This window comes from Peromyscus leucopus, chromosome 12, assembly GCF_004664715.2.
Source record: "Peromyscus leucopus breed LL Stock chromosome 12, UCI_PerLeu_2.1, whole genome shotgun sequence".
In the NCBI taxonomy this organism is placed as follows: Eukaryota; Metazoa; Chordata; class Mammalia; order Rodentia; family Cricetidae; genus Peromyscus; species Peromyscus leucopus.
In genome coordinates, this window is record NC_051073.1 from 9,759,308 (window position 1) to 9,785,347 (window position 26,040).

The window sequence follows — 26,040 nt, forward strand, 5'->3', positions numbered from 1 at the left end:
GCCTGTGAATACGTGGGCAGACCATGAACTACAGAGATGAGGGAGACAATTCAGGGCAAACTGAAGAGGGGATAGGAAAACAAAAGCACCGGCTGATGTAAGTGAAAAGAAGCCAAAGAGGAAACAGCATGGTACCATGAGCTTTCCACCTGCACATTCCTGTTGTGCATTGGGAGGTAAGGAAGAAGAAAGAAGGCTAAAGGAGTAATTAAAGGGAAGTCACATGTGCAAAGATGAAAATATCGAGGAAGAAATCAGCTGAGTGGGGGAAATATGCGAGCAGGTACAACTCGACAACTTGAGTAGGACTTTGAACAGTTTTAGATAGGAGTTCTGCGATTTGAAGTAAAATCCAGGCTGACTGTGATAAGCTTGTTGAGGGGAAAAATCTCAAACTCTCAATTTCTGCAATTGCTTGTTTTATATTTTACAGTCAAAAGACCCGAAGCTGTTGTGAAACACAACTATTACAAAGATTACTTACTTAAAATGCCAATTTTGAAGCATTTTTCTTTTGTGCTTCTAGGTCTAAAGTACAGATCGGGGATGGCATTTCTGTGAATGAGAGTGTGTCCATATCGCACAGATCCAGGCATTTGAGAAAGTGTTCTTGGTAGACAGGTTTGCTTTGTGATGAGTATGGATTTGACAACTGTGTGTTGAACAAATAGCCATGGGTATAGTCGGAGATGAAGTTATCAATTTGAGAGGTAACAGAGCAGAAATACCTAATTATGTATCCAAATATTCCCACTACATGGAGATGATATGATACTCTTGGTAATAAGTCATTTTATTCAATATTTGGTGGTGTGTGTGTGTATTTTGGCTAGTCAACCGTTTCTTCTCATGAAAGCAAAACAAAAAGTTCAAGGACATTCTAAATAGAGCATTAAGCAATGTCAAGTATTTTAATGAGCACACGGGCCTCTGCGTGTCAGGAGATGACGGCAGAGCAATGAGTTGCTACATTACAAGTAACATCTACAGTGACACAAAGGAAGGGTATGCGCATGACTTGTCACCTGCTCCTGCTAGAGTATAAAAACCTCTTCTGCCCGGGATAATGCTCATACTCAAGATCCATCCTTGAACAACAAACCAAAACTACCACTCTTGACACCATGAGCTACTACGGCAGTTACTATGGAGGCCTGGGCTATGGCTACCGAGGTTTTGGGAACCTAGGTTATGGCTATGGCTGCGGATGTGGCTTCGGAGGCTATGGATATGGCTCTGGTTATGGAGGCTACGGTTATGGCTACCGCCGCCCACTTTACTATGGAGGATTTGGATTCTCCCGCTTCTACTGAAATGCTTTCCTGAGGAACCAAAATTTCAAATATAAGAACATTACCCCAACCTCATTTAAGAACTAAATTAAGCAAATACATTGTGAACTAAATCAAGAGGAAAACAATTGAAGATCTAAGACTTTAAGAATGCACACCATCTTATAATTTTACATATTATGCTCCCTTATTTCTCTCCTGTCATTTCTTAAATGTAGACATATTTTGATCCTTTGTAATAAATTATCCTAACTTATAATTGTGTATGAGACTCTTATTTTAACGCATTTTGTTACATACTTGTAATATACTTGACTAACTCCGTTTAGTGTTTACACTAACATCAGCTTACATAGGAAAGAATTATAAAATATGAAATGAGAGGCTGAGCAGATGTCTCAGTAATTGAGGTGGGTGAAAGAGTCCATTGCACAACTATTGAGACCTCAGTTTAAATTACTAGGACCTACATAAAAGCCAGGAGCAGGGCCACATACCTATCGTCACAGTGATGGAGTTGGTCTGAAGAGAGGCTCTGGAGCCGTGGTTCTCATCCTGTGAGTCCTGACTCCTTTGGAGGGTTGAATGACTCACAGGGGCCACCTAAGACCATCAGAAAACACAGATATTTACATCATGATTCATAACAGTAGTAAAATTACAGTTATGTGGCAATGAAAGTAACTTTATGGTTGGGGGTCACCTGAACACAAGGAACTATATTAAATGACTGAAGCATCAGAAAGGTTGAGAACCACTGGTCTAGAGCTTGCTGGTCAACCCGTCTAGCCAAACCAAACCAAGCATAACAAGGAAATGTAAGCTTCTGGTTCTGTGAGAAACCCTGTTCCAAGAGAATAAGGCAGAGAGTGATAAAGTATTGGTTCTTAAAGTCTTCTTCTGACCTCTGCATATGTGTTAATGAACAAATTCCCCAGATACAAACACAGGAAATGATGAAGTACAAATATCATAGTAGCATTTTGTAGTTTTACTCAGCTGCCTGTGAATTAAATACTGCACTACAAACTATATACACTATACTCTATATATTGAGATAGTTATAATTATAAACCTACTAGTAAACCATGGCACTGAATTCAAAGGAATGTTTTGAACAACATATTTGTATTACTTTTTTGATAGATTCTTACAATGTATTTTGATCATACTCATTCCAACTAGTTGTACTAAATCCTTCCAGAACCATCCAACTCCATAATCCTCAATTTAAAAAAATCCCAGAGATTAAAATTTGTGTTGTCTATCTACTTTGGGTATGGGGCCAATGCAGAAAGATTGTCTTACCAGGAACCAAACCCTTAAAGAACAATAAATCCCTCTTTCTTAGAAACCATAATCTATCTATAGCTTCTCAGTTAGACATGGGACTCATGATCTCCTTCCCTATTCATGGTCTCACATATCTTGGTGGAATGGTGACTAGCTTGATCTTGTGGAGGCAACAAAGCTATTGGCAGCTCATGAATGAGAGGGTCTTGTCATGTCCAAAAACAAAGTTTCTCTCCAAGTCTCTCTGAACTTTGGCACCTACAATCTTTCCAACCACTCTTTGCTTAGGTCCCTTGAAACTTGGAGCGAGGTTTGTAATATCCTGTTTCTGGCTGAGCCACTCCACTGATACTTATTCTGTACCTTGACTGGTTGATCACAATGCAGAAATTGACCATTGAATAAAGAAAATCCTCTGATGAGATAGAAGAGCTATACTAATCTATTTATGGTAGAGAAACACAAGTTTAAAGAGATGTTTGATGAGTCCATTTACCAGAAAGTAGTACTAGGTTCATCCCTGGGACCTGTAAGCTTCCTAACCATGAGTTCTTAGTTACAAATTTATAGTATTAAGTATCTGTTTCCTGGTGTGGAATGGGTTTTAATTCTATCATGAAGTGGTTGGTTACCTCTGTAACATTTGTGCCATTATTGTGCCCATAAGCATAACTTGCCATACAAGCCATTATTATAGTTCACAGAATTCATAATTTGGTAAGAATATTAAAGACTCTTTCTCCATCCCATATTGGGTATGAATATTAAAGACATAGAACCATGCAGTACTGTGAGATGTAGCCAGAAGGAAGGAAACTTCACTGTCAGAACCAATTTTCTCTCTCCATGTTCTATAACCAATGTGTGTGGTATCTTCAGCAATAGGGTCTTGTGATCAAGGTATGATGGGCAATAGCAATGCCAGTAGCATGACTATACACACACACACACACACTCTCACATACACACATGTACACACACATGTACACACATGCGCGCACACACACATATATATGATTTTTTAAGAGAATAAAGAGATTATAAAGTTGGGTGGTTAGGGGGAGAGGGTGTGGGAAATATTGGGGGAGGCATGTAAATATGATTAAAATATAGTGTATGAAATTTTCAAAGAATAAATAAAAACATTATTTAAAAATCAACACATTAAAGTTCTATCTACTCCCATATACAGCTTCAGACACACAGGAGCAGTAAACACATTTTGTTTAGCTGAAGATATATCTTTTTTATTGTTTCAATGGTAAAGAAGGTAATGTTAAAACAAAATAACTTTGAATATCTATTCAAAAAAACAATATTTGGCAAATCCATATCATGTTTTCTTCCTCATCTGAAAATGTGTAAATTGGTGGTATTCTTACAAATGATCAGCATCCAGAAATACTAAGGATACTATCATGGAAAACTAAAAGTTAGTGTCAGTGGTATCAACTAGTCCACATGGCTGCTATTGCTGGCCTGCAGCCTTATGAAATTTGGTCCAATTTCTTGTAATGAGGAACTTTAGTTACCCATCAACCAGCCAAAATGGGTATTTCTGGAATTTCAGTCACCTCCAGTTATGCATTTGCTGATGTAAATGGGGAATCAAATATAACCCTTCCCCAGAGAAAAATATATGCAGTTTGTTACAAAAGTAAATTTAAATTTCTTTTATCTGATATTAATAACAGTAAGATAGGAATATGAGTTATACTATGAAGCTGTTTGCTAAATATTTGTTTTGTACTGCTTTGGATAGGAAAGACTCTTCAAAGGGGCAAATACTTTGATAAAGATAAATCCAGATTAGAGCCCCATTTCAGTGAGACAAACCACTCTGATCCTCTTGCTCATTAGTCTGATGATAGTGTAGTGCACTCTTGTGCAGTCAAATGAAGTATGAGATGTTTATGACTGTATGTTTCTCTATAGGATTTACTTGGAGCTAGCTGGCCACATTTATTTATTACAATATTCTATCATAAAATCATGGGCTTCATTACAGGAGAAAGCTACCTATAATGAGTGCCAACTCCAAAGTTTACTCTGGAAAATAAGTTTGAAATAAAATGAAGTGCAATAAATAAATAAACATAAACAAGTTGAAATAAAAATATATGTGAAAGACTTAGAATCATTTTCTGAACAACTCATTTCCTCCAGTAAAGGAAGACTTCCCTATTCAAGGTCTCTATAGAAAACTGCACTAGCGTGTTTGACAAAGTCAGAGTTTCACATGAAGCCATATGATTCCTAAGTGGTTAATGGCATTACAGTCTGAGGAAACATTTTACATATCTAAACAGAATCAATATCGTTATTGATAGACAGCATTTGCTGCTCCTAGGATAATTGCATTTTATCATATTTATTTCACCAATTGTCAGATTGCATTGATTTAAGATTGAATTAAGCTGTAGGACACATTTCTTCTTTGAGAAAAGATTTCACCTGCTTTAGACATAAGGTATCATGGGATCATCAGCCCACAAGGGAGTAAAGATCTGGCGGGTCACATCATTAAAACTTTTTGATTGATTTGTGATTTAGATAGCTTCTAACTGACTTGATAAGAATGAAATACTTGAGAATCAAATAAATACCTGTATATTTTAATCTTAAATGCATTATAAAATGAGACAAGTCTGGAAGACACTATACAAAAAAGTGAAAATAGCACATGAGATGCAAAAGTCTATAAATCCGGACAAAAGTAACTGAATAAAATAAACATAATAATAATATATTGGATATTATGATATTAAGCAATTACTTTAGGGGCCAGTGAGAACATTCAGTGCGTAAGTGTGTCTGTCACCAAGGTTGGCAGCCCAATTTTGATTTTTGGAAATAACACAGTGGAAAGAGTAAACTTATCCACAAGTTGTACTCTGATTTGACTCACTGGTCATGGTATGTGAATTCTCTCTCTTTCTCTCTCTCTCTCTCTCTCCTCTCCCTCTCTCTCTCTCTCTCTCTCTCTTCTCTCTCTTCTTTCTTTCTCTCTCTCTCTCCTCTCCCTCTCCCTCTCTCTCTCTGTCTCTGTTTCTCTCTGTCTCTTTCTCTCTCTCTGTCTCTGTTTCTCTCTGTCTCTTTCTCTCTCTTCCTCTCTTTATCTCCCCTCTCCTTTAAATGAATGGATGATTACACTTTTTTTTTAATTTAAAAGTTTTTTTTTTTCATTCCACATACCAACCACAGTTCCCCCTCCCTCCTCTCCTCCCGCTCACCATGAACCTTCCCTCCACCTTACCCTGAAGAATTAAAATTAGTATTAGGTTGTTGTTGCTAATGTTTTTAAAACTATCTGTTCACAATTGACATCCTCTAAATATTTACAACATTTAGATCTCTTAAAAAAAACTCAGATGAATCAAATAATTTACTAAAGTGTCAAAAAATGAATGAATAAATTGGTAAATAAATATAGTAGCAAAATTAAAAGAAATTTATTACCTAGACATGATCTTAAAGTAACAATATCACGATGAGAAATAATTCCATCAGAAAAAAATCTTACAAGATCTCTCCATTAAAATAACTTCTGTAAATCAAGATGGGATATTCCAAAGCCAGCTCAAAAGGAATAAAATATTTGATCAGGAAATTCCAAAAATAGGGTAGTCAAATGGTCATTTAGAAAATAAAATCATGCCTAATGAAGGTGTCCATGGGGCTCAATGTAAATCTTTGTTAGGGATACAGAGTGAGTACACAGTCCAACTTTGATGATTGTTGTCCAAGTTTCATTTCTGTTGATATGATCTAATATTCTGACAAAAATCAACTTGGAGAAACAGTTTATTTTAGCTCACAGTTTTAGATTGCTCTCCATCACTGCAGGGAAGTCAAGGTAGGAACTTGAGACAGCTGGCCACATCCACAGCCAGAAGGAGAGTATGAATACACATAGGCTTAACCCTCAGCTCACATTCTCTACTCTAACATAGTCCAGGATCCAACCAAAGGGAATTTTAGCATATATAATATTAAGCTGTGTCTTCCAACATCAATTGATATAATCAAGACATCCACAAAAAGAAGCTTTCAGTAACAACCCGACATGTACAATGGAAAAGTTAGAGAACAGGAAAGCTAGACATAGAACCAAATGAAGCCATGGATTCAGTCATCACAAATACCTTGAAAGGAACTATAATGACCTTCCTGAAAGACATGCTCACTGGTGCAAATATTGACATTTTAAATGAGTAATCAATCACCTTTTGATTAGATATAAGGCAAACTCCATGAGATGGAACCCATATCTGATATTGCTAGTGAAGCCAAGAATCTGAGACTAGATAGGCATGGGCCCAGGAGAAAAAAGCATAGCTATTATTTTTTCTAAATTAACATTATAATAAAATGATTCCTTATGGCATACTGCTGTACCCATTTTCAGTGCATCACTCAACACTCAGTAAAGAATATTCTCCTTATAGTAGATGATAATTAATGGATAGTCACACAACTGGGAAATGTGTAGAGAATGAAGACCTTAGAATGCTCTTCCCTGAATGAGATGTCTTTATCAAGCCCATCCCCTGAAGGCTTATTGATCTATGCTGACTAGGGGGCAGAAAGACTGTAAGAGGCAGAAGTGTTGGGTGATTTTAAGAAAACGGTTTTATAGACATACTAGGATAGATGCACATATAAACTCACAGAGACTGGGACAGCATTCCTAAGACCTGTACAAGCTCAACTCAGACAAAGTCCCAGCTTGGTGGTGAGAAAGTTGACATGATGCCCAACCTCTAGTTAATAAGCTATTCACAAATTATTGCTGCTGGGAGAGGGAAATAAGTTTTCTTTAATGGAATAACACTGGGAATGCCAACCATATTTCAAGGTAGTCCCCATGCTCATGAATATTTGACTGTCATAAACCAGATGTCATGGTTTTAAATGGCTTTTTGTTTTTCTTTTAAGAGAGAGAAAGAACATGAAGTTGCATAGAAAGGGAGAAGAGTAAGGTGTAGGAAGATTTGGAGGACTGGAAAGACTATGATACAAATATACTATATGAAATGCTCAAAGAATAAATCACACACACACACACACACACACACACACACACACACACACACGAACAGAAGCCAATTTGGTATAAACATTTTCTGATCGAGACTTTCTTCTCAGGGGATTTTAGATTGTGTCAGATTGGCAAGTAAATCTAATATTCCAATGAAAGTGTGATTTTTTTTTTTTGCTTTGTTCTCTGAAACTATTGACAAGATCAACTGAAGCTGGAGTTAAATCCTAGAAAAATGACAGTCTCTTGGGTGTGTTCACCATAAAGAATAGTGACAATATTTGAAGATTTGAAGATTAGACTAAGCTTGTTGTTGTTAGTATAGACACATTGAGTTATTTTCCCAAGGATCAATATGGCATTAATTCAATCTCAGCCCTATGACATGTGAAACTCTCTAAATAACATTTTCTTGTTTATATACTTAGATGGGAAAATTAAATTAATATTATATAGAAGAGAGATTAATAATTATAATTATGAACTCTTTGTTAAATTTCATATGAGGCCTGGCTGTCTTAAAAAAATTACTGTAATCATCCTTATCTTGATGATGTCAGATGGTACTGTGCCTGCCCATGCAATAAAACCATAAATATGATGTTGGCATTATGACATGGCATTAGCCACACAAAGATTAAGCAAATAAACACTGTGAGATTTCATAGTAATTGTTCTGATGACTGTGATAGGTAAGCAGCTAATTGGTGTGTGGCTTATACAGCTTGACAAGGAGATATGCCAGATATGAAGACAATGAATGGAATCATAGTTAATGTTATCCATAATGGTGAAAAATTTGAAGTTTATGACCTTTTTGGATTTTTTTAATTGCTACTTTTGGATCACAGTTGAGTGCAATTCATGGACAGTTGGAAGTCATGAGAAAGACAAGTATAAACAATTCATCAAATGTCATACTTAAATGTTTATTATGCAATTCATCACCTCATACATTATACTTCAGAACAAATGGAGATGAAATACATTGACGGTTTTATGCTCTTTTGAAGACAGAAACCATTGGAACTTTTTAAAAAGTTCCTGAATATTTGTATGCATTCAGCAAATTGTACAAGCCAGAAAGAGGCACAAAGCCAACTTGTAAGGACTAGAATCTGGAATATATTCAATACTTATTTATAGTACTGCTCTAACATAGTAGACAAAGGCATAGAACAGGCAAAGGGAACATGGAAATGTTACAGTGGAAATGTATACACAAGAAGTAAGAGAAAAGAATTAATTGCATTGAATAAAGGCAGATGGTTTCCAAAATTTCATTTCATTTATTTCACCATAGCATGCTGTCAAGTGAGAGGATACAGAGCAGGTGATAGTCTGAAAATGATATTCACATACATACCAGAATGGATTAAGTTCCAACCACTGACAGCAACAAATGCTGACCTGGGTATGGAGCAAGGGGGACGTCTTTTGCTGCTGGGACTGCAGATAAGGACAGCATGGTAGGAAAACTATTTGGCAATTTCCTGCAAAGCTAAACATTTTTTTCCCAGACAGTTCAGCAGTTTTCCCCCTTGATGTTTACTCAGATGAGCTCAAACTTTATGTGCACATGAAAATATGAACAAAGGATTTATTGAAGTTGTTTTCACAGCTTACAAAATTGTATAAGAATAAACACTTCTTTTAAAGAGTAAGTAGATAAACAAAGTGTTATATTCATGAGAGGGGATCATATCCAGAGATAAAATAGAAATGAGTTATCAAGTAGGGAAAGGAAGACTCTAAAAAGTATTTGGTTAAATGAACAGGTCATGGTGAAAAGGTATGATACTATATGATTCTGACTACATGATATTCTGGCAAAATAAAGAACCATAAATAGAGCAATAAAAACTCAATATTTTCCAGGAGATTGGGAGGTGTACTGAGAGAAGACTGTATGAAAAAATAAATTCCATTTAGCTCAATGAAACTATTTTACATGATATTTGCATTCATGTTTGCATGACTCCATAAAGTTGTCAAAGCCATAGAAATGCAAAACATGAATACAAACTCTTATTGAATTGTGCGTCTATCACAATTGCTCCACCCTTTGTGATAAATGTGTAATATTACTGAATCTGTTTATAGAGGGACACTATTTTGTGTGTATGCTTGGGGGGATAATGAAGATATCATGTTTATGCTCATTTTTTTTTTCTGAAAATTAAAACTGTCCCAAATATAAAGTCAATTAAGCACCAAGAGTCACATGGTATAATCAGATACATAGCTTAAGAACTGTTAGCTGAAGTATGGTCAAAAGTAGACAACAGGATGCTGGATCCTTTTGGTGACACATTACATAGATGTACAGAGAAAAGTGTCATAAGGGGAGATATGTCCCATGAGTTTTAGATCCACTTTTGAAACAAATTTTTTATTACTGTCATTTGACTTCTGTTTTGGATTTTTTTCACACCGCTGTCAATGCTCATAGAACAATACCGTAATAAGAGTGAACCCTAATAGACCAAGTGTAGACTTTCAATATAATATCAACATTGGTTCACCAACTGTAAAAGCCAAGTGGAAGGGTGTATAAAACAAATATTAATTATGGCGATCAATATGCTAACAATGGAAAAAGCAAAGCAGACCTTCTTTTAGTATGTAGAGTTCATTACTGTTCCAACACAGTAGAAATGATTCCCTTTGACTTTCACATGCATTCTTCCTGATTCCCCAAACAGATAGTTAATTTACTTTAGAGTTTGAGGAATAAAATAATTTTATAGGGTAAGACAGAATGCAGAGCCTCAAATTGCACACAGTCTTTTGATTTACTTTGGAAGTTAAACATCTAAGAAAAACTGGATATGAACAGATTTAATTGAGAACAAGACATTGTTAGATGTGATCATTCAAACATGCCAGCTATGAGGAGTTCTATTAGTGGTTTGGTAGATCCAGACTTTGAAGATGCAGCAACTCCATCTCATTATGTGATGAGAGGAATTTTAAGGGCCACACTAATTTGGCAGCTAAGCACATTCAACAGTTTAATGAACTAAAAGAGACTCCCCTTGCCAGTGGACAGTGTAATAATGAGTAGTTTTTAAGTAGCTGTAATTGAAGAAAAATGATGCAAAATGACGGAATGCATATTACATATCACATGTTCTTCTTAGAGTACACAAGCTTGGCCCACACATAAGGACATTTGTCCTCAAGATCTTATCTTGAACAGCATACCAAACTTTCTATCTCTGACATTATGGGTCACTACAACAACTATTATGGAGGCCTGGGCAATGGCCATGGAGGCTTTGGGGGCCTGAGCTATGGCTATGGCTGTGGGTATGGCAGTTTCCACAGATGGGCTATGGCTGTGACTTTGGTGGCTATGGATATGGCTCTGGCTATGGAGGCTACGGGTATGGCTACAGCAGCCCACTTACCTATGGAGGATATGGGTTCTTCACCTTCTACTGAAAGGCTTGCTTGGGCAATAAACAATTGAGACCATGAGAAGATTAACCCAATCAATTAAATAGTGAATGAATATCACTGTGGAATAAGCCAAGAGAAACTGAATAGTTCAAGGTTTTAAGAGGGCTAATCATCTGAACATGTTTATAGACACTCCCTACTTAAATATGTATAGAATAATCTGGTTTAGTTCGCAATAAATTATTCTACTAGAAATCAGCACACACATGTAGTATTTAATCATTTGTTCATGAAAATACTATCTCTGGCTTGTGTTTTATGTTTTTGTTTACTGAATGTTTTCAAATAAATTATTTCATTTCAAAATAGATCCATTCACCAATATAGGCTATCAAGACATTGAATTCACAAGGATTAGTTGACTTTTCATATTCATAATTCTATCCTCTTTCTTATATATATATTCTAGCCTCTTTCATTATATATATATACATATATACATACATATATATATATATATATAATGAATTCAAATGAGTAGTAAGTAATGTTGTCAGACTTTCTTATTAATCGAGGGAATAGAATCCTTAGTCCAAGAGCTCTTCACCCAGCTATGGTGAATGAACTTCTTTGAGTCCACGTTTTCAGAGTGTATTGTTTTACTGGACTTCATCGGAGTAATGGCATCCCAGTGACTCTATTGGAGGATTACACTCTTTGACAGGTAATAACAACAGATATTATTTTTCTAGTTATTAATAGTATTTATCCATAATATTGATAGGGACTAACTATAATAATAAAAAAGAGTGATTGGTATAAAATCCTGGTGAATGTAGTAGATGCTCAGTATAATGCAGAATTATTATATTATTAGATACTGATTTATGACTTCTGTGGATCTATGCAGGAATAAATGGAAGGATTCAGAATATCTTATTTTTGGCTAAACAGATAAGCTTATGGATAACATATCATAACAGGTTCAGCCTCCAAACAAGTAAATAATTGGCAAACCTATGTAAGTAAAATGTGACACCCTAAAACCTACTTGATTTATTTGTAAGTTTGTGGCTTCAGCTTGAATTAATGAGGACAAAGTATTCAAATTATCATGTTGTTTATCATTTAGAACAAAAATAAAAATGAAGAACATCGAAAAATACTAATGTGTCATATTAAAAATTCCTATATGTTGGATGCATGCAAGTGTATGCCTGAGCATACACACACACACACACACACACACACACACACACACACACACACACACACACGAGCATGAATTTATAGGTGAGAGGCAGTATGGAAGCCAGATATCACAAATATGTAGCCGACAGTGACAGATGATAATGATCAAAACCATCACGTATCCTCTAACTCAAATGTAAAAAATAGTCTGGTATTTCACAGATAGCAGATATCTTCACAGATAGCAGTGGTAAAATTATGAAAATTATCTTTATGGGTAAATACATAGAACAGAGGTCACTTATGTTTATATTCAACCTTGAGTCCATCTGTGAGTCAAGATTAGGCAATCTTTACAGCAACCTTGAGTATTTATACAGATGAGTGGTATCTTAGGGATGGCTGAAAATCATTTTCATCTTTTCTATTCTACCTTTTTACACCTTGCTTATTTTTTGGAGATTTTCAAGACATCTTCAATGTAAATGGCTGCTGACTTTTACAGTCATTTGTAACAGAATATTCTCAACATCTGAGATCCCAATAAATATTTATTATTTCATGAGGCCCAGGTTAGCTATTATCTTGTAAATAAGCATATAATAAGCAAATGGAAGGAAAATAAAAATGATTATGGTGAAAGCAGCTATGTATTACTGTATGATATCATGAATTTTACATGGAAATAAAAAGTCTTGAATGAAAATTGATGGACCCAGAGAGAAATCTGTAGTACTGAGCACTCAGAGCAACTGATAAGGGCAAGAATGGATCAGAGGATGTGAGGTAGTAGTGGCCACAGTGTAGGTGAGGGGACTGTAATCAGTATGTCATGATAATACTTTGGATATCTAATAGACAGGAAAAGAAGTCTTTATAAAAACGGTAAATTTTAATGGCTTGTAATACTGCTTACAAACAGATCTCTAATTATTATGAACTTTTTTATGTTTAAAAAATTATGCCATGTTTATAGAAAAAAGTTTTATTTTTCAACAATTATTAAAATAGAGGTTAGTAGTTATGAGGAACAATGCTATTAAAATAATAATAAAAGAAGATGAAAGCCTGATGAATACATTTCAGCTCTTTCCCTTGAAGTTAACTACTGCTGCACACAGCAGGTCGGCTGATGGCTTCCGAGCTTTTAAATGTTTCCTACCATTTGACAAGAAACCCAATGTGAGGTATAAGGTATAAGATGGTTTTAAAGTGGTATGATAAATTGAATTTAATTATATTATTTCATTTAATAATAAGCAGAGCAGAGTAATTCCAAGAAACCTGGGTATCAAGGGACATGTACTTTCAGCATAGTACTACAACCCTGTTATTTGGTTTGTTTATAAACAGCTCTGTTTAGATTTTGAAATAAGAAATTTCTTTCCATGAAAGTGGGTTCTAGAAGCACTATGAACAGAAAGCAGTGCAAACTCATGCAATGTGGTGAGTTGGATGGCTCCTACATGTGTTAGGACTCTGCCAAGCATGATACATAGAATTACATGAAAATTTGACAGCAAATGAGAAATATTTGATCTCATTGCTTGGTAGGTTATAAAAACATATGTGACCATATTTCAATTGTCACACTAAATATTTTGCCTTGAACAGGCCATCTTGCCTCTCTGGACACCATGAACAAGTATGGTAACTACTATTCAGCCTAGATGGCAGCTAGGGAGGCCTCAGAGTCTAGAGCTGTGGCAGTGATTATGGAAACAGAGACACTTGCAGTCTAGGGAGGGGCTGTCATCATAAAAACTATGGTTCTGAGTCTGGCTATGGAGGCTGCAGATATATGTTGCCACCCTTCATGCCTAGGATATGAAATCTCCAGACTCTTTTAAATTATTTTTATATTCAACATTTAAACAATAAGAGAACTCTCCAAAGATGGAGTCCCTCAGTTCTACAACTGAGTTCAAGATGGTGTGAGTTGTGTACAAAAATCGAGTATGTCACATAATTTTCAGTTTATAACACCAATGACATCATAATGCTAGAATTATTTAATTTTGTTTGTAACTGATTTGATTCTTTCTTCATCTTCTAATAAATCATTCTAATTTAGAAACAAAATATGATTTCTGTTCATAAATTTAATTATGTATGCATGCTGATGAATCTTGACAATTTCATTATGAAGGAGAGAGCCATAGACATACAAATAATAGATAGTTTGGAAGTGAGCTAACAGACAGCTTCAGTAAGATCAATAAGCGATACTTTCCTGTTTCTTTCACTAGGTAATGCTCATATTCTAGTCAACAAGAAGCATCTGTCAACATAACTATATATTCATGTTATACATATTTTATTACATTGAGAAGTGTTTCTCAACTCATACATTCAGTAATGTTGGCCCTTTAAATATAAATCAGTAAAGTATTTTAGATTAAGCCATATCATTAAGCATACTGGGAAAATAAACTACTCATGCAAGAAAAATTTTGAATTCTGTGGTCTCACCCCACTCTTTTGTACATTCTTATTTGATAATTAAATGTGCCATTGATCTATGTTATTAATTAAACAGGGTAGTTTTTCATATGAGGCTAGTTCACATTTAATTTGCAATTTTTTTAGCTACACTTGTTCAGTCGACTGCTTATCTTATTTCACTTCAGCTCCATGACAGGAGACCCTTCTTTTTAATCCACATCATAGTGAAGCAATTGCAATCCAAACACCTGTCTTTTGAGTTCATCACAGAACTACATTAGGAGCTATCTATTATTTTTTGTATGTTTTGTATGTTTATGAGTTATATGAGAATAAAATTGGTCTCTACAATTTCATTACAATCACATCACTAGAATGATCTATCCTGCTTGTTTGTTTACCATTGTGCACAACTCAACCAAAATACACCATTCTGTGAAATCTTCCTAGATTAAACTAAATACATACATTAGTTCACAATGAAGTCCTCACTTTCCAAGGCACTGTCTCTGTCTCCTGAGTGCAGGTGAATGTTTATACATCACTATATCCAGCTTTGGTATTTTGATGTATATATTTAATGACTTTCTTTTACTCTTTATCCATAAGCATGTAGGTTTGTACTTACATGGGTATGTATACAAAGGGGCAGGACACATTTATATATTACTTGCTGCTTCTTTAAAATTGTAAAAATAAATCCAGAGCTGTACCACAGTTGAGCTGGCTTTCATTTGTAATATCTCTTTTAATATGTGCACAGCATTATGCACATAATAACAATAACATGAATGAATGAGCCTTTAGTCATATGCACACACCTGTCATATTTGCCTCAGCATTCATAAGATTCTTTAAACTTTTCAATGTACTTATTGCTCCTAGAGTTAAAAATAACTCATTGAAAGAGCTGGAGAGATGGCTCAGCAGTTACGAGCACTGACTACTCTTCCAGAAGATCCTGGGTTCAATTCCTAGCACCTACATTACATCTCAAAACTTTCTGTAACTTCAAGAACTGACACTCTCATATATGTGCAGACTATACACCAGTGCACATAAAATAAAAATAAATTAAAAAATGACTCATTGAAAAAGGGATTTTTCCTGCACATTTTCCCCCAACAAACAGTACAATAAACTTGAATAAAGCAGCAAAAGAATTTCCCTGAAGGGAAAACACTAGTTTAAATATTCATATGAAACTTGTAGGCCATTTTGAATCCCACTTTACTTGGTAGAAAGCTTACTTACAGCTTACTCATTACAAGCTGTATAGAATTACAAGAGGCAGAATTCATTGTTTTTTGCTTTCTTTGCCCAACAGGATAACTGTTTTCTTTGGAAGAAGATTTGATTAATCCAGTTGAGAAAAGATATTATCAAGAATCCTATTTCCAAATTAAAACAAAAAAATAAAAAATGTACTCTCTGGTATATATTTAATGTCACATAAAGTGAAATACTGATTAAAGCCCAAACCCTAGGATATGGTTGTATTTCAATGATAACTAAGTTTGGATTGATTTCCTATTTTTAAGGTTAAGATTGGAAATCTGAGAAAAGTGACAGTCTCTGCTCACATTCTTCTTTGCAACACAGTAGGTTAAACATTGTCACTCATATTTGGAGAGTTATGAGTCCTGAGAAATTTAAAGCATCCTGTTAAAATAGTGTATGACCCCAAAAGTATAGCAACACTTGCTAAATATTCAAACATTTACAAGTAAGTAATGTCTTGAACTCTTGTGAGCTCATTTTCTTAGACAAAATAATGCAAACAATGCATATACTGTAGAAAATACAATGTAAGGAAAAAGATATTATGATAATTTTAGGTATGTGTATAAAAAGATGAAAACCTATTTAAAAAGTAAATGGTCATTAACTAAATACGCAGCTGGTACTATAATAAATAGAAAATAAAGACAAATTATGAAGTAAAGAGTGGTTTGGTACAGAGGATGGCTACATGGAATATGGGGAAGAAGAGGGGAAGTCATAAGCAAGGATCTTGAGGAGCTCAGATAACACTGTAGGTAGAATCCAGTCTCTAGAAATGATAAAATGGGTAATGGTATAAGGGAAACATATTTGAAAAATCTGTTTAGGCAGGTTATAGAATGAATTTAATGTCTTGATAATCCGTTGGTTTGGGGGTTAAATTTTTAGTGTTCTGATAAGCCAAGAAATTTTTTATGATGATAAATAAAGAAAAATAGTTTTTAATTCTGCCTCCAATTTTCTGTTTCTTTTTATGTATCTATCATGATTAGGCTCATTCATCTGAAACATATCCTCTTCTTTTGAAAGAGTTCAGATGCTTCATTTGTCAATCTGTAAAACACATTGGAAGATTATGGAACATTTAAATGTTTTAAACAAGATCACTTATTACAACTAGGTAGATATCAGATATTGCAATCTAAATGAATGAAACAAAATTGGGAATGAGAAAATATTTAGAAAAAAGATTGCCAATATGAATGATATAACAAGCATGATAATGAATTCTATTACAGGAATTTAAAGTCTCTAACTTTGAAGGCATTGACATTTTCTCATAAAAACGGGACACAGTGAGTTCAAGGGCATTCTAACTAGGCAGAGAAGCAAGCTAAAACATTTTAATGAGTTGTATTCCTCCCTTTGTGTTAGCAAACAGATTAATGAGGTGTCTCTAGTACATTAATAACTTGGAATGAAAGAAAACAGTGCCCACAGGTTTTGTCACATGTTCAGCAGAGTATATAAGCTTTCCCTAACACTCATTGACATTCACACTCAGGATTTTACCTTGAACAACAGATCAAACCTACCTCTCCCTACACCATGAGCTACTACAGTGGATATTATGGAGGCCTGGGCTACGGCTATGGTGGCTTCGGAGGCCTGGGCTATGGCTATGGAGGCTATGGTTGTGGATGTAACAGCATCCGGAGACTGGGCTGTGGCTGTGGTTATGGAGGCTATGGCTATGGCTCTGGCTATGGAGGCTATGGATATGGCTCTGGTTTTGGAGGCTACGGATATGGCTCTGGCTATGGATACGGATGCTGCCGCCCTTCATGCTGTGGAAGATATGGTTTCTCCAGCTTCTACTGAAATCCTGCTCTAGTAATTCAGCATTTGAAACCTTGACTAGGTGTTCTGAGAAATCCTAGTCAAGTGGCTATGATGGTCCTAAGCCAACTGGGCAGGTGAAATCATAGAATGGTAAAGACTCCATTTACAAAATGTGTCTACATTTTAAGTTTGGAGACTAAGAGTGAGTTTATGTTCAGTTGCCAATAAATGATTCAATAAGAAATTGAAATATGATTTTGTTTGGTTCATTTCATTTGTATGTAAAAATTGTTGATATCTGTTAAGTACAACAAAATACATACAAGAATATATATGTAAATAAATACACAAATACACACAAATACACATATATATGGAACTAGATAGATGATAGATAGATAGATAGATAGATAGATAGATAGATAGATAGATATAAAGAGAGAAAGAGAGAGACATAGAGAGAGGATACTTTAATAGCAATGAAACGGTAAGGAGATAGAAATATGATCACCCTGACTTGACCAACACATGCTGAATACAAGTACTGAAGTATTATACTTTACCTCTTAAGTTTGGAAATTTTGTCAGACCATGACCTGTGTTAACACTTGCCTCTTTAAAAAGCTTATTTTGTTGAAATGGAGAATTGAATCAACCAATCGACAGGTTGTCTACTTCAGAACATAACTAACCAATCAGCAGTGTTAAAACCCAACTCTCGGTGAACACTTTCATTATATGCTGTTATAAGTTGGGATGGACCACCACTATGGGCTAAACCAATGAAATGGAACTCAGCAATGCTGTTGAAGGCTTAGTTGTGTAGCCTGACCAAGTGTCATAGGATTTCCCAGGAGGCATTTTCTTTCTAAATAGGATAATACCTTCCATGAATAGTTAGCACAAGGCTGTAAAGGAGAAAAATAAATTATCACTAATATTCACATTCTTAGTTTAGTCAATACTACAGCAATTTTGTTTTCTTTAAGATTTATTGATCAATCTCTATGTTGAGAGGAAAATGTTTTGCATTTGTAAAAGTTTAACACTTCCATACACAGTGAGAATATTTTTACACTTCTATCCATAAAAATGAGTAAAAACTTATGTAAGTCATGAGTTGACATATCTAAACAAGTAATAACAGCATAATTTTTCTTTTGATTCAATGAATGGATAGAAAAATATAGGATTCTCCACAAATATTGCAAAAAATATATTTTTGTCTTGTGCTCATAGAAAATAGTGTTTTGTTATATTTTCTTCAAAATACTTTTTCTTGTTTTAATGGAGAAGTAAACTTTGTCCAGCACAGTTTTACATCTCCTTTCATGAAGATACATTTAGCATTAATTAAATTACTGAAGGGCTTGTCATTTGCATCTCATACTATTTCTACATATAAGATAATCTCAAGTTTCAAAATATTGGGGAAAATGCAGTTAACAAATTACACACTCAGAGTACCAGAACAGTAGTGTGAAATTCTTAGCTGTGATTTAGAGTTCTAAATCATCCTTCCAGATGGCCTGGCACAAAATCATACACTTGCTTAGAACTTTATGAAAGTTAGGGGTGGGGTTTATAACTCCAGTATGTAGTTCATGAGCGTGAGGGTGAGAGATGTCAGTATCTTGCTGCAGTTTCAAAAGGCTGTGCCTGCCTTTTATTGAAGTTTGGCTAGAGTAGCACACACCCTCAGGAGAAAGGCTAAAGTAGGTTTATTGCTATCTCCACCAGAAACATGGCTGGAGTTCATGTCAGACTGAAAATATTTCTTAGAGTGTCTGATAAGCTGCTTAAGTTATTCTCTGACTAGTCTGTGCTTTCATATCATGGGTAGTCATATATGCCATTCCTATAATTTTTCGAGTGCCAATTGACTGTTAAGCTTTAACACTAGGTAAGGTCAAATAAACAAACCTATTAGAACACAGGATGTGTCCCTTTATAATCATAACTGGAATATTACAATCTTAAAAACTATGTCATTCAAAACTATAATAAATATAAAGAAAAATTTAACAGTGTAATTATAGTCATAAAATAAATTATATGAGACTCAGCTTTCAAGATGTGGCTACATGTGGGTGAGGTTTGGTCAACTTCAAATTCAGCCTTGGGCATTGCCACCTCACTGGGATGAGCCAAAGGGAGATTGAACACCAAGCCTTCAATATTCTGAAAGAGTATCCTATTCTCCATTCCCCTTTTCTGATTGGGCCTTACAATGACTGGATTTGAGATCTTTTGGAGTCTTACAAGCCTTATTAAATGTGAAGAGGTTTTTATGTGTTAAAATATGCTTTAAGTAATAAATAACATTATTAATATTTTAGAAAGGTTCAGTAGGCATTGTAGAAAACATTACCTCAATTTTTTTTTATCTAAAAGTGGCTATAACAACAGAAGAAGCACAAAAGGGCAAAGTGATGAGAAGAGCACATGCCTTATCCTGAGTGTGGAGGACTAAGCATTATTGACTTGAGTGAGTAGGCTATAGCCAAGTCCATTTAACCGCCTCATCCCTTCACTTGGATAGAGATATACAGTGGGCAATTGAAGTTGGGTGATACTTGAAATGAGACTTGAAAGACACAAATTGCCAATCATAGCTAGAGAAGGCAAGAAACAGGATGAATCGAGCAGGCCCAGATGTCATCTGCAGGAGACCTGAAGCTGGATTTCCTGTGGAGACAAGGTGCAGGAGCTAGCTAGCGAGAGTTCTGCCAAGAAGCTAAGTGGAATTTTAATCACTGTCATTGTCTCTCTCTCCACTTGCAACTCGATTGTGGTATGTTGCTAAACAAAGATAAATATTGCATAATTGAATGTAAAATCCCCAAATAAATATGACAATCATGCATACTCAAAATCTTATACCTCTAGAAATCAGGTGACAATTTATGGCTCTTGACAATGAGTAAAGTATTCGCCTCACATGATACAAAATATGGGACCCTTTTGCAAATATTGATACATTTCCATCTTGATCTAGGCTATTTTCCAAATTTCATGGGCTCAAAATATAACAATGTCCCCCCAACAAAATGCTCTAGAAAAATTTTAATTTCCATCCAAGAATACTTAAAGTATTCTTAAAGTTTGTATCTTTGTATTTGGAAGACACAATGACTCTATCTAATGAGGTTGAAGCAATAAGTTCTGAGGCAAACTCACAAGGTAGTCAAATAAAGCTTAAACATTCTTAGCAAATGTTGGTCAAATGACAGTGGACGAATGCGCTGTCTCAGGTAATTACAATTCATGGAATGACACAAAGGAGGGGCACATGCTTTAGTACATCCTCTGCCCAGAGTATATAAGCTTTGCTGTAAGTGCTGATGCTCACATTCACGATTGACCTCGTCTTAAACAGCAGAACAAACCTACCACTCCCAACACTATGAGTTACTACAGTGGCTACTACGGAGGCCTGGGCTATGGCTACAGAGGCTTCAGAGGCCTGGGCTATGGCTATGGAGGCTATGGCTGTGGATGTAACAGCATCCGGAGACTAGGCTATGGCTGTGGTTATGGAGGCTATGGCTATGGTTCTGGCTACGGAGGCTATGGATATGGCTCTGGCTACGGAGGCTATGGATATGGATGCTGCCGCCCTTCATGCTGTGGAGGGTATGGGTTCTCCAGCTTCTACTGAGTGAATTGCTGAAATTAGAAGCAAACAGGACCATTCCAAATATATGTGCTCATATTCTTTGCTCTTATTCCAGAGAAATTCATCTCATTTCCTCTGACACCAACAGGAATGTTTAAGCAGCTTCTGTGACCATTTTGTATCTTTAGCTCCTGTAACCCACTACCAAAATGCATATTTAATATGAATAATCATTTAATTTAATTTATTCTTCTTGTTTTGTTCTGTTTTCTTTTAAACTGCTATTGCTATGTTATCTTTCTAGCAATGACTTCGAGAAACTTTATGCTTTATTGTTATCTAATAAATATTTGAAATGTTTACCATTACTGTAGCAACTAATATAAAGAATTTTATTATGAAGTGTTGATATTTGGCTGCACACTATGTTTTGATAAAGATGATTCTAAGTCATTTTGCTACACAAGCTTAGAACATATAGGATGTCTCCTAAGAGTACACAGAAATAACTAGCTTCCATTTGCTCAGTCAAGTTATAAACCCACTCAAACGCCTTTAGTGTGCAGTCACCACAGAGAGTACTTTCTTGCATTCTGCTGTGGAGTACGGCTATTGGCTGCATCTTCTTTTGGTAGCACTGCTGTAACCAGCCATGACATTGCCTATTCTTTGTCTCGGGGAATGGTAGACATAAGTTGAGTCTTGTTTGCTTTCCTTGGCATCTACAGAGAGCTACAATGTGTGTGCTGAACATACTTTGTCAGAAACACAAACAGTGGCAGAACCTCTTACATCACAGTAAATTCACGTGATGATGTGAGAGGTTCAGGGGCACAAATTTGCAAGATGAGCTGCTTTTCCCTGGTGTTGGGTCAGATTCTCCATTCTTAAAGTTTATTATCATTTTAATTGTGTGTATGTGCGAAAGTGTGTTTGTATGTCTTCTAGTGGGTACATGCAGGTGAGTCAATTTAGCCACAGAGGCCAGAGGCTTTTGATTCCTCTAGCGTTGGGACTTCAGGTGGTTGTGTACTGTTGGACCTGGGTGTTAGAAACTGAACTTGGGTCTTCTGCAGGACAAGTGTGAACCATCTTTACAGACTCATGAACACAAGTTATTTTACTTCAATGGTCATTACTAATGTTAACTCGCAAATCACACATCACACACACGCACACACACATGCACACACGCACACACACACAAGCACACACATGCACATGTACACATGAACACACACCTATGCACACAGCCACACAAATTTATATGTTATAAAGTGACTGCTGAGAGTAAAAGACAGAAGTTTAAGAAGTAGGTTGATAGAAATGGAAATAAAAGGGACCAAATCAGCATCAGGATCAGAGCTGAAGCAGCGGCCATGCTGACGTGAGTGTTACTTGTATAGGGGTGCAGTGCAGGATTGCTCCCAGCTGCAGAGGTGAGAGGACAGAACCATGTCTATATCTGTATGCAAGGATAGATGGCATGTCTATATTGACAAACAGACAGGCCTTACTGGGTCCACGCCAGGCTAAAGCCCAGGAATAGGGATAAGTTCTCTGCCTCTTGGTCTTCGATGCACACATACCAGGTGATCAGGTGACAGGTCCCTTGAAGTCAATATGGATCATCCTAGATGTACATATTTTTATGGTTTTCACATGAGGTAATTATACCTTTTCCTTGGTTTGGTAGGTCCAGTGAGTTCTTATGCCTGCTTTTCTTTGGTATGATAGTAACAAGCTCACATGCCCTATATTCTCACGAATAAATTAACAGAATGGCATTCTGTCTACTCCTAGGAGTAAGTGATTTATCAGTGCTCTATGAGTGGTTCCAATTTTTTTTTCAAATGTCCGCCCAGGTGCATAGCTGTCCTCCACCCTTAAAATGGAGTCAAAAGAAGCTTTCAAAATAGTCTTTCAGAAAGGTACAATCTGAGAAACCACCATTTTATACAACATGAAGTAACTTGGAGCCGGGCACAACTGGCTTTTAGTGGTTCCTTATTAAGACAGTCTATTTGCCACCATCATGATGTGAGAAACACGGTGACATGGCATTCTACAAAGAACTACAGGAAGCAGGTGTGTGTGTGTGTGTGTGTGTGTTCGTGTGTTCGTGTGTGTGTGTGTGTGTGTGTGTGGTGTGTGTGTGTATGTGTGTGTTGTGTGTGTGTGTGTGTATGGGTGTGTATATGTGTGCATGTGTGTACGTGCATATGTATGTGTGTGCATGTGTGTATATGTATATATGTGTATGTATATGTGTGCATGTGTATGTATGTGTATATATGTGTGTGTATGTGTGTATGTGTGGTGTGTGTGTGTGTGTGTGTGTGTGTGTGTGTGTGTGTGTGTGTGTATTGGGGGAAGCAATTCTGATTTGTTTTTCATTTATAAATGACCTTTAATGTTCTATTGACAATCTCCACTATGGAAAACACAATGTGAAACATTAGTGGCAAGCAGGAATTTTTTTTTTTTCATTGATAAGAGCTTTTCATGGCTGACAACTCTGGTCCTATTATTCAACTAAGAGTAGGGATCCTGACTCTTCTTTCTCAGAGATTTTCCACTCAGAAATTTCCTCAGGCCATACATAACAAATTACCTTCATGCTTGCTCTACAATTTATCATTCCTGGTTCAGCACCTAGGATTTCAACACTGAATCTGGACTCGAGCTTTCTGCAACAAGTTTTTTAGCCAACTTACAAAATGGCCAGGGAAGCCCATCCTACTACATGTCCTACATGGACAGACATGTGTGAATCCAATTAACTCAAGTTTGACCCCTAACTATTGATCTCAGAGATCTTTCTGTACTTTTATACACTTAAAAGAGAATAGTTTGAATAAATTTTCATTTTATATGAATTATTTTCTTTTACTTATATGTTGCTTTTATTTAAAATCAGATAATGAAAAAATAAATAAATAAAGCAAGGCATTAAGGAATGTAGACAAAAGGAAAGAAAGAAGAAAGGGAAAGAAGAATAGAAAGATGGAGGAAAAGTTTTTCCATTAATTATGATTACTTCATAATTAAACTTGTGTTAGCAACAAAAACAATTATTGAATCAATAAAATTACATTTAATTGGAGAGGAAGAAATGGAATTAAAAAACTTCTTTTGAATTTAGAGGAAGGAAGGAATTAAGTCACAAGTGAAGGGTGTATAACTTATATGCAAGCTTTATGAATTTTTATATTTAAATGGGAAAAAAGATAATTTGTGTCCAAGTGTTGTAAAACTGGAATAAATGGATAAAAAGACTTTCTAGTGAATTTTTTTACAAATAATATAATTAATTTTATTAGTGGAGTTTTGAAATCTAAAACTTCCACAGTTCTAACTACCCTGGACAGAGTTATTCCACAGCTTGCACTTGAACTAGAAGGGCTCTGGAATGCTCCCTGTGTATTAATGGCGGTGGTTACCATTCAACATGATTTATATCCTTGAGTTTTTATTTTTTATTGCTAACTCTAAAATTTAATGACATGTAAACACACATTTACATTTGCTCTCTAAGGGATGCTATTATGTACAGAGATTGCCCTATTGGCACATTTTTTAAATGGTGGGTGTTTTTATCATTTAGAACATATAACATGTGATTGCTCACCATAATTTTCTGCAGACAGGCATTGCATTGACTAAACATGACCTTGTCTTGAATCTACATTTGATGGCCGCATTTGAAAGCTTATTTATTTATTTATTTCTGTTCAAAACTGTCCAAATGCTATTAAAATTGACTTATACCCAATGTAATTAGTGCTTCTGAATGTCATGGGTTTTCGAAGCAGATTTCAAAAGCTGTGTTTACATTCTTGATCTCATTGCCAAAAATTTGGGAGCAAGAAATCTCAAATACATTTCCAAATTGTAGTCATTAAAATGTTTCTGCTGTGGAGAAGCAAATTTTTGTTTCCATCTAGTGCAGTGGTTCTCAACCTTCCTAATGCTGTGGCCCTTTCTTACACATCATGTGGCGACCCCCAAGCATAAAATTATTCCATTGCTACTTCATAACTATAATTTTGCTACTGTTATGAATGGCAAATATCTTGATATGAGGATATCTGATATCTGATCCCCAAAGGGGTTGCAACCCACTGGGTGAGAACAGCTGATCTAGTACACGATTCACATATTAAAACCTTTCTTCTAGATATAAGCAAGAAGTTTATTTGCAGAGAAGGCATGGGTCCTTTCAGGAGAGGCTGCAGCTGATATAGTGGTGTTAGGGGTAGAGCAGGACAATGTCTTATTGCTTAGTAATGCCTTAGTCTTGCCTCCAACTTCAACCTTATCCACTTGTTAGCATCCAAAGAAACACTTGGGGCATTACTGGATCTCATTTTCCTTCTTCCAAGTGTAGCTACACTGAATACATCTCATTTTCTGCTGAGAGGTGGGGGAGAAGAAAAAAAACTACAAGTCATAACTTTTATTATGATTATAGAAGGGTACCACAGTGTGCTTGCGAAGGTCAGAGGACAAGGTATAAGAATCAATTTGAGTCTCTCCTTCCCCTTCCACTAGATGGGTCTGGTTCTCCAGACTTGAACTAAGTCATCAGGCTTAATATCAAGTGCCTTTACCAACTGAGCCATCTCATAGGCCATAATTTTGAAGGGTTTAATTGTAGCTAGAGTTTTCCTGCCTTGCTCACAGTC

General features: G+C 35.8%; 2 protein-coding genes across 3 annotated transcripts; both read left to right on the plus strand.

Annotated features, from left to right (window-relative positions):
- The first annotated feature begins 1,089 nt into the window (after positions 1 to 1,089).
- LOC114698410 (keratin-associated protein 19-4-like) lies at positions 1,090 to 11,073 on the plus strand. The gene is given in 4 exon segments (XM_037210028.1): positions 1,090 to 1,302; positions 9,405 to 9,418; positions 10,829 to 10,955; positions 10,958 to 11,073. Coding segments are annotated over 4 exon segments (435 nt in total). The 5' UTR covers positions 1,090 to 1,124.
- Positions 11,074 to 17,462: 6,389 nt separating this feature from the next.
- On the plus strand, positions 17,463 to 21,712 carry LOC114698375 (keratin-associated protein 16-3-like). 2 transcript variants are annotated; one of them, XM_028877031.2, is made up of 2 exons: positions 17,500 to 17,557; positions 21,276 to 21,712. In XM_028877031.2, the coding sequence occupies exons 1-2, from the start codon at positions 17,500 to 17,502 to the stop codon at positions 21,392 to 21,394; spliced, it is 177 nt and encodes a 58-aa protein (XP_028732864.1). In that variant the 3' UTR covers positions 21,395 to 21,712. The 2 variants fall into 2 exon arrangements, with proteins under 2 accessions (XP_028732861.1, XP_028732864.1); XM_028877028.2 differs by lacking the exon at positions 21,276 to 21,712 and having other exon boundaries at positions 17,463 to 17,953.
- Positions 21,713 to 26,040: the final 4,328 nt, after the last annotated feature.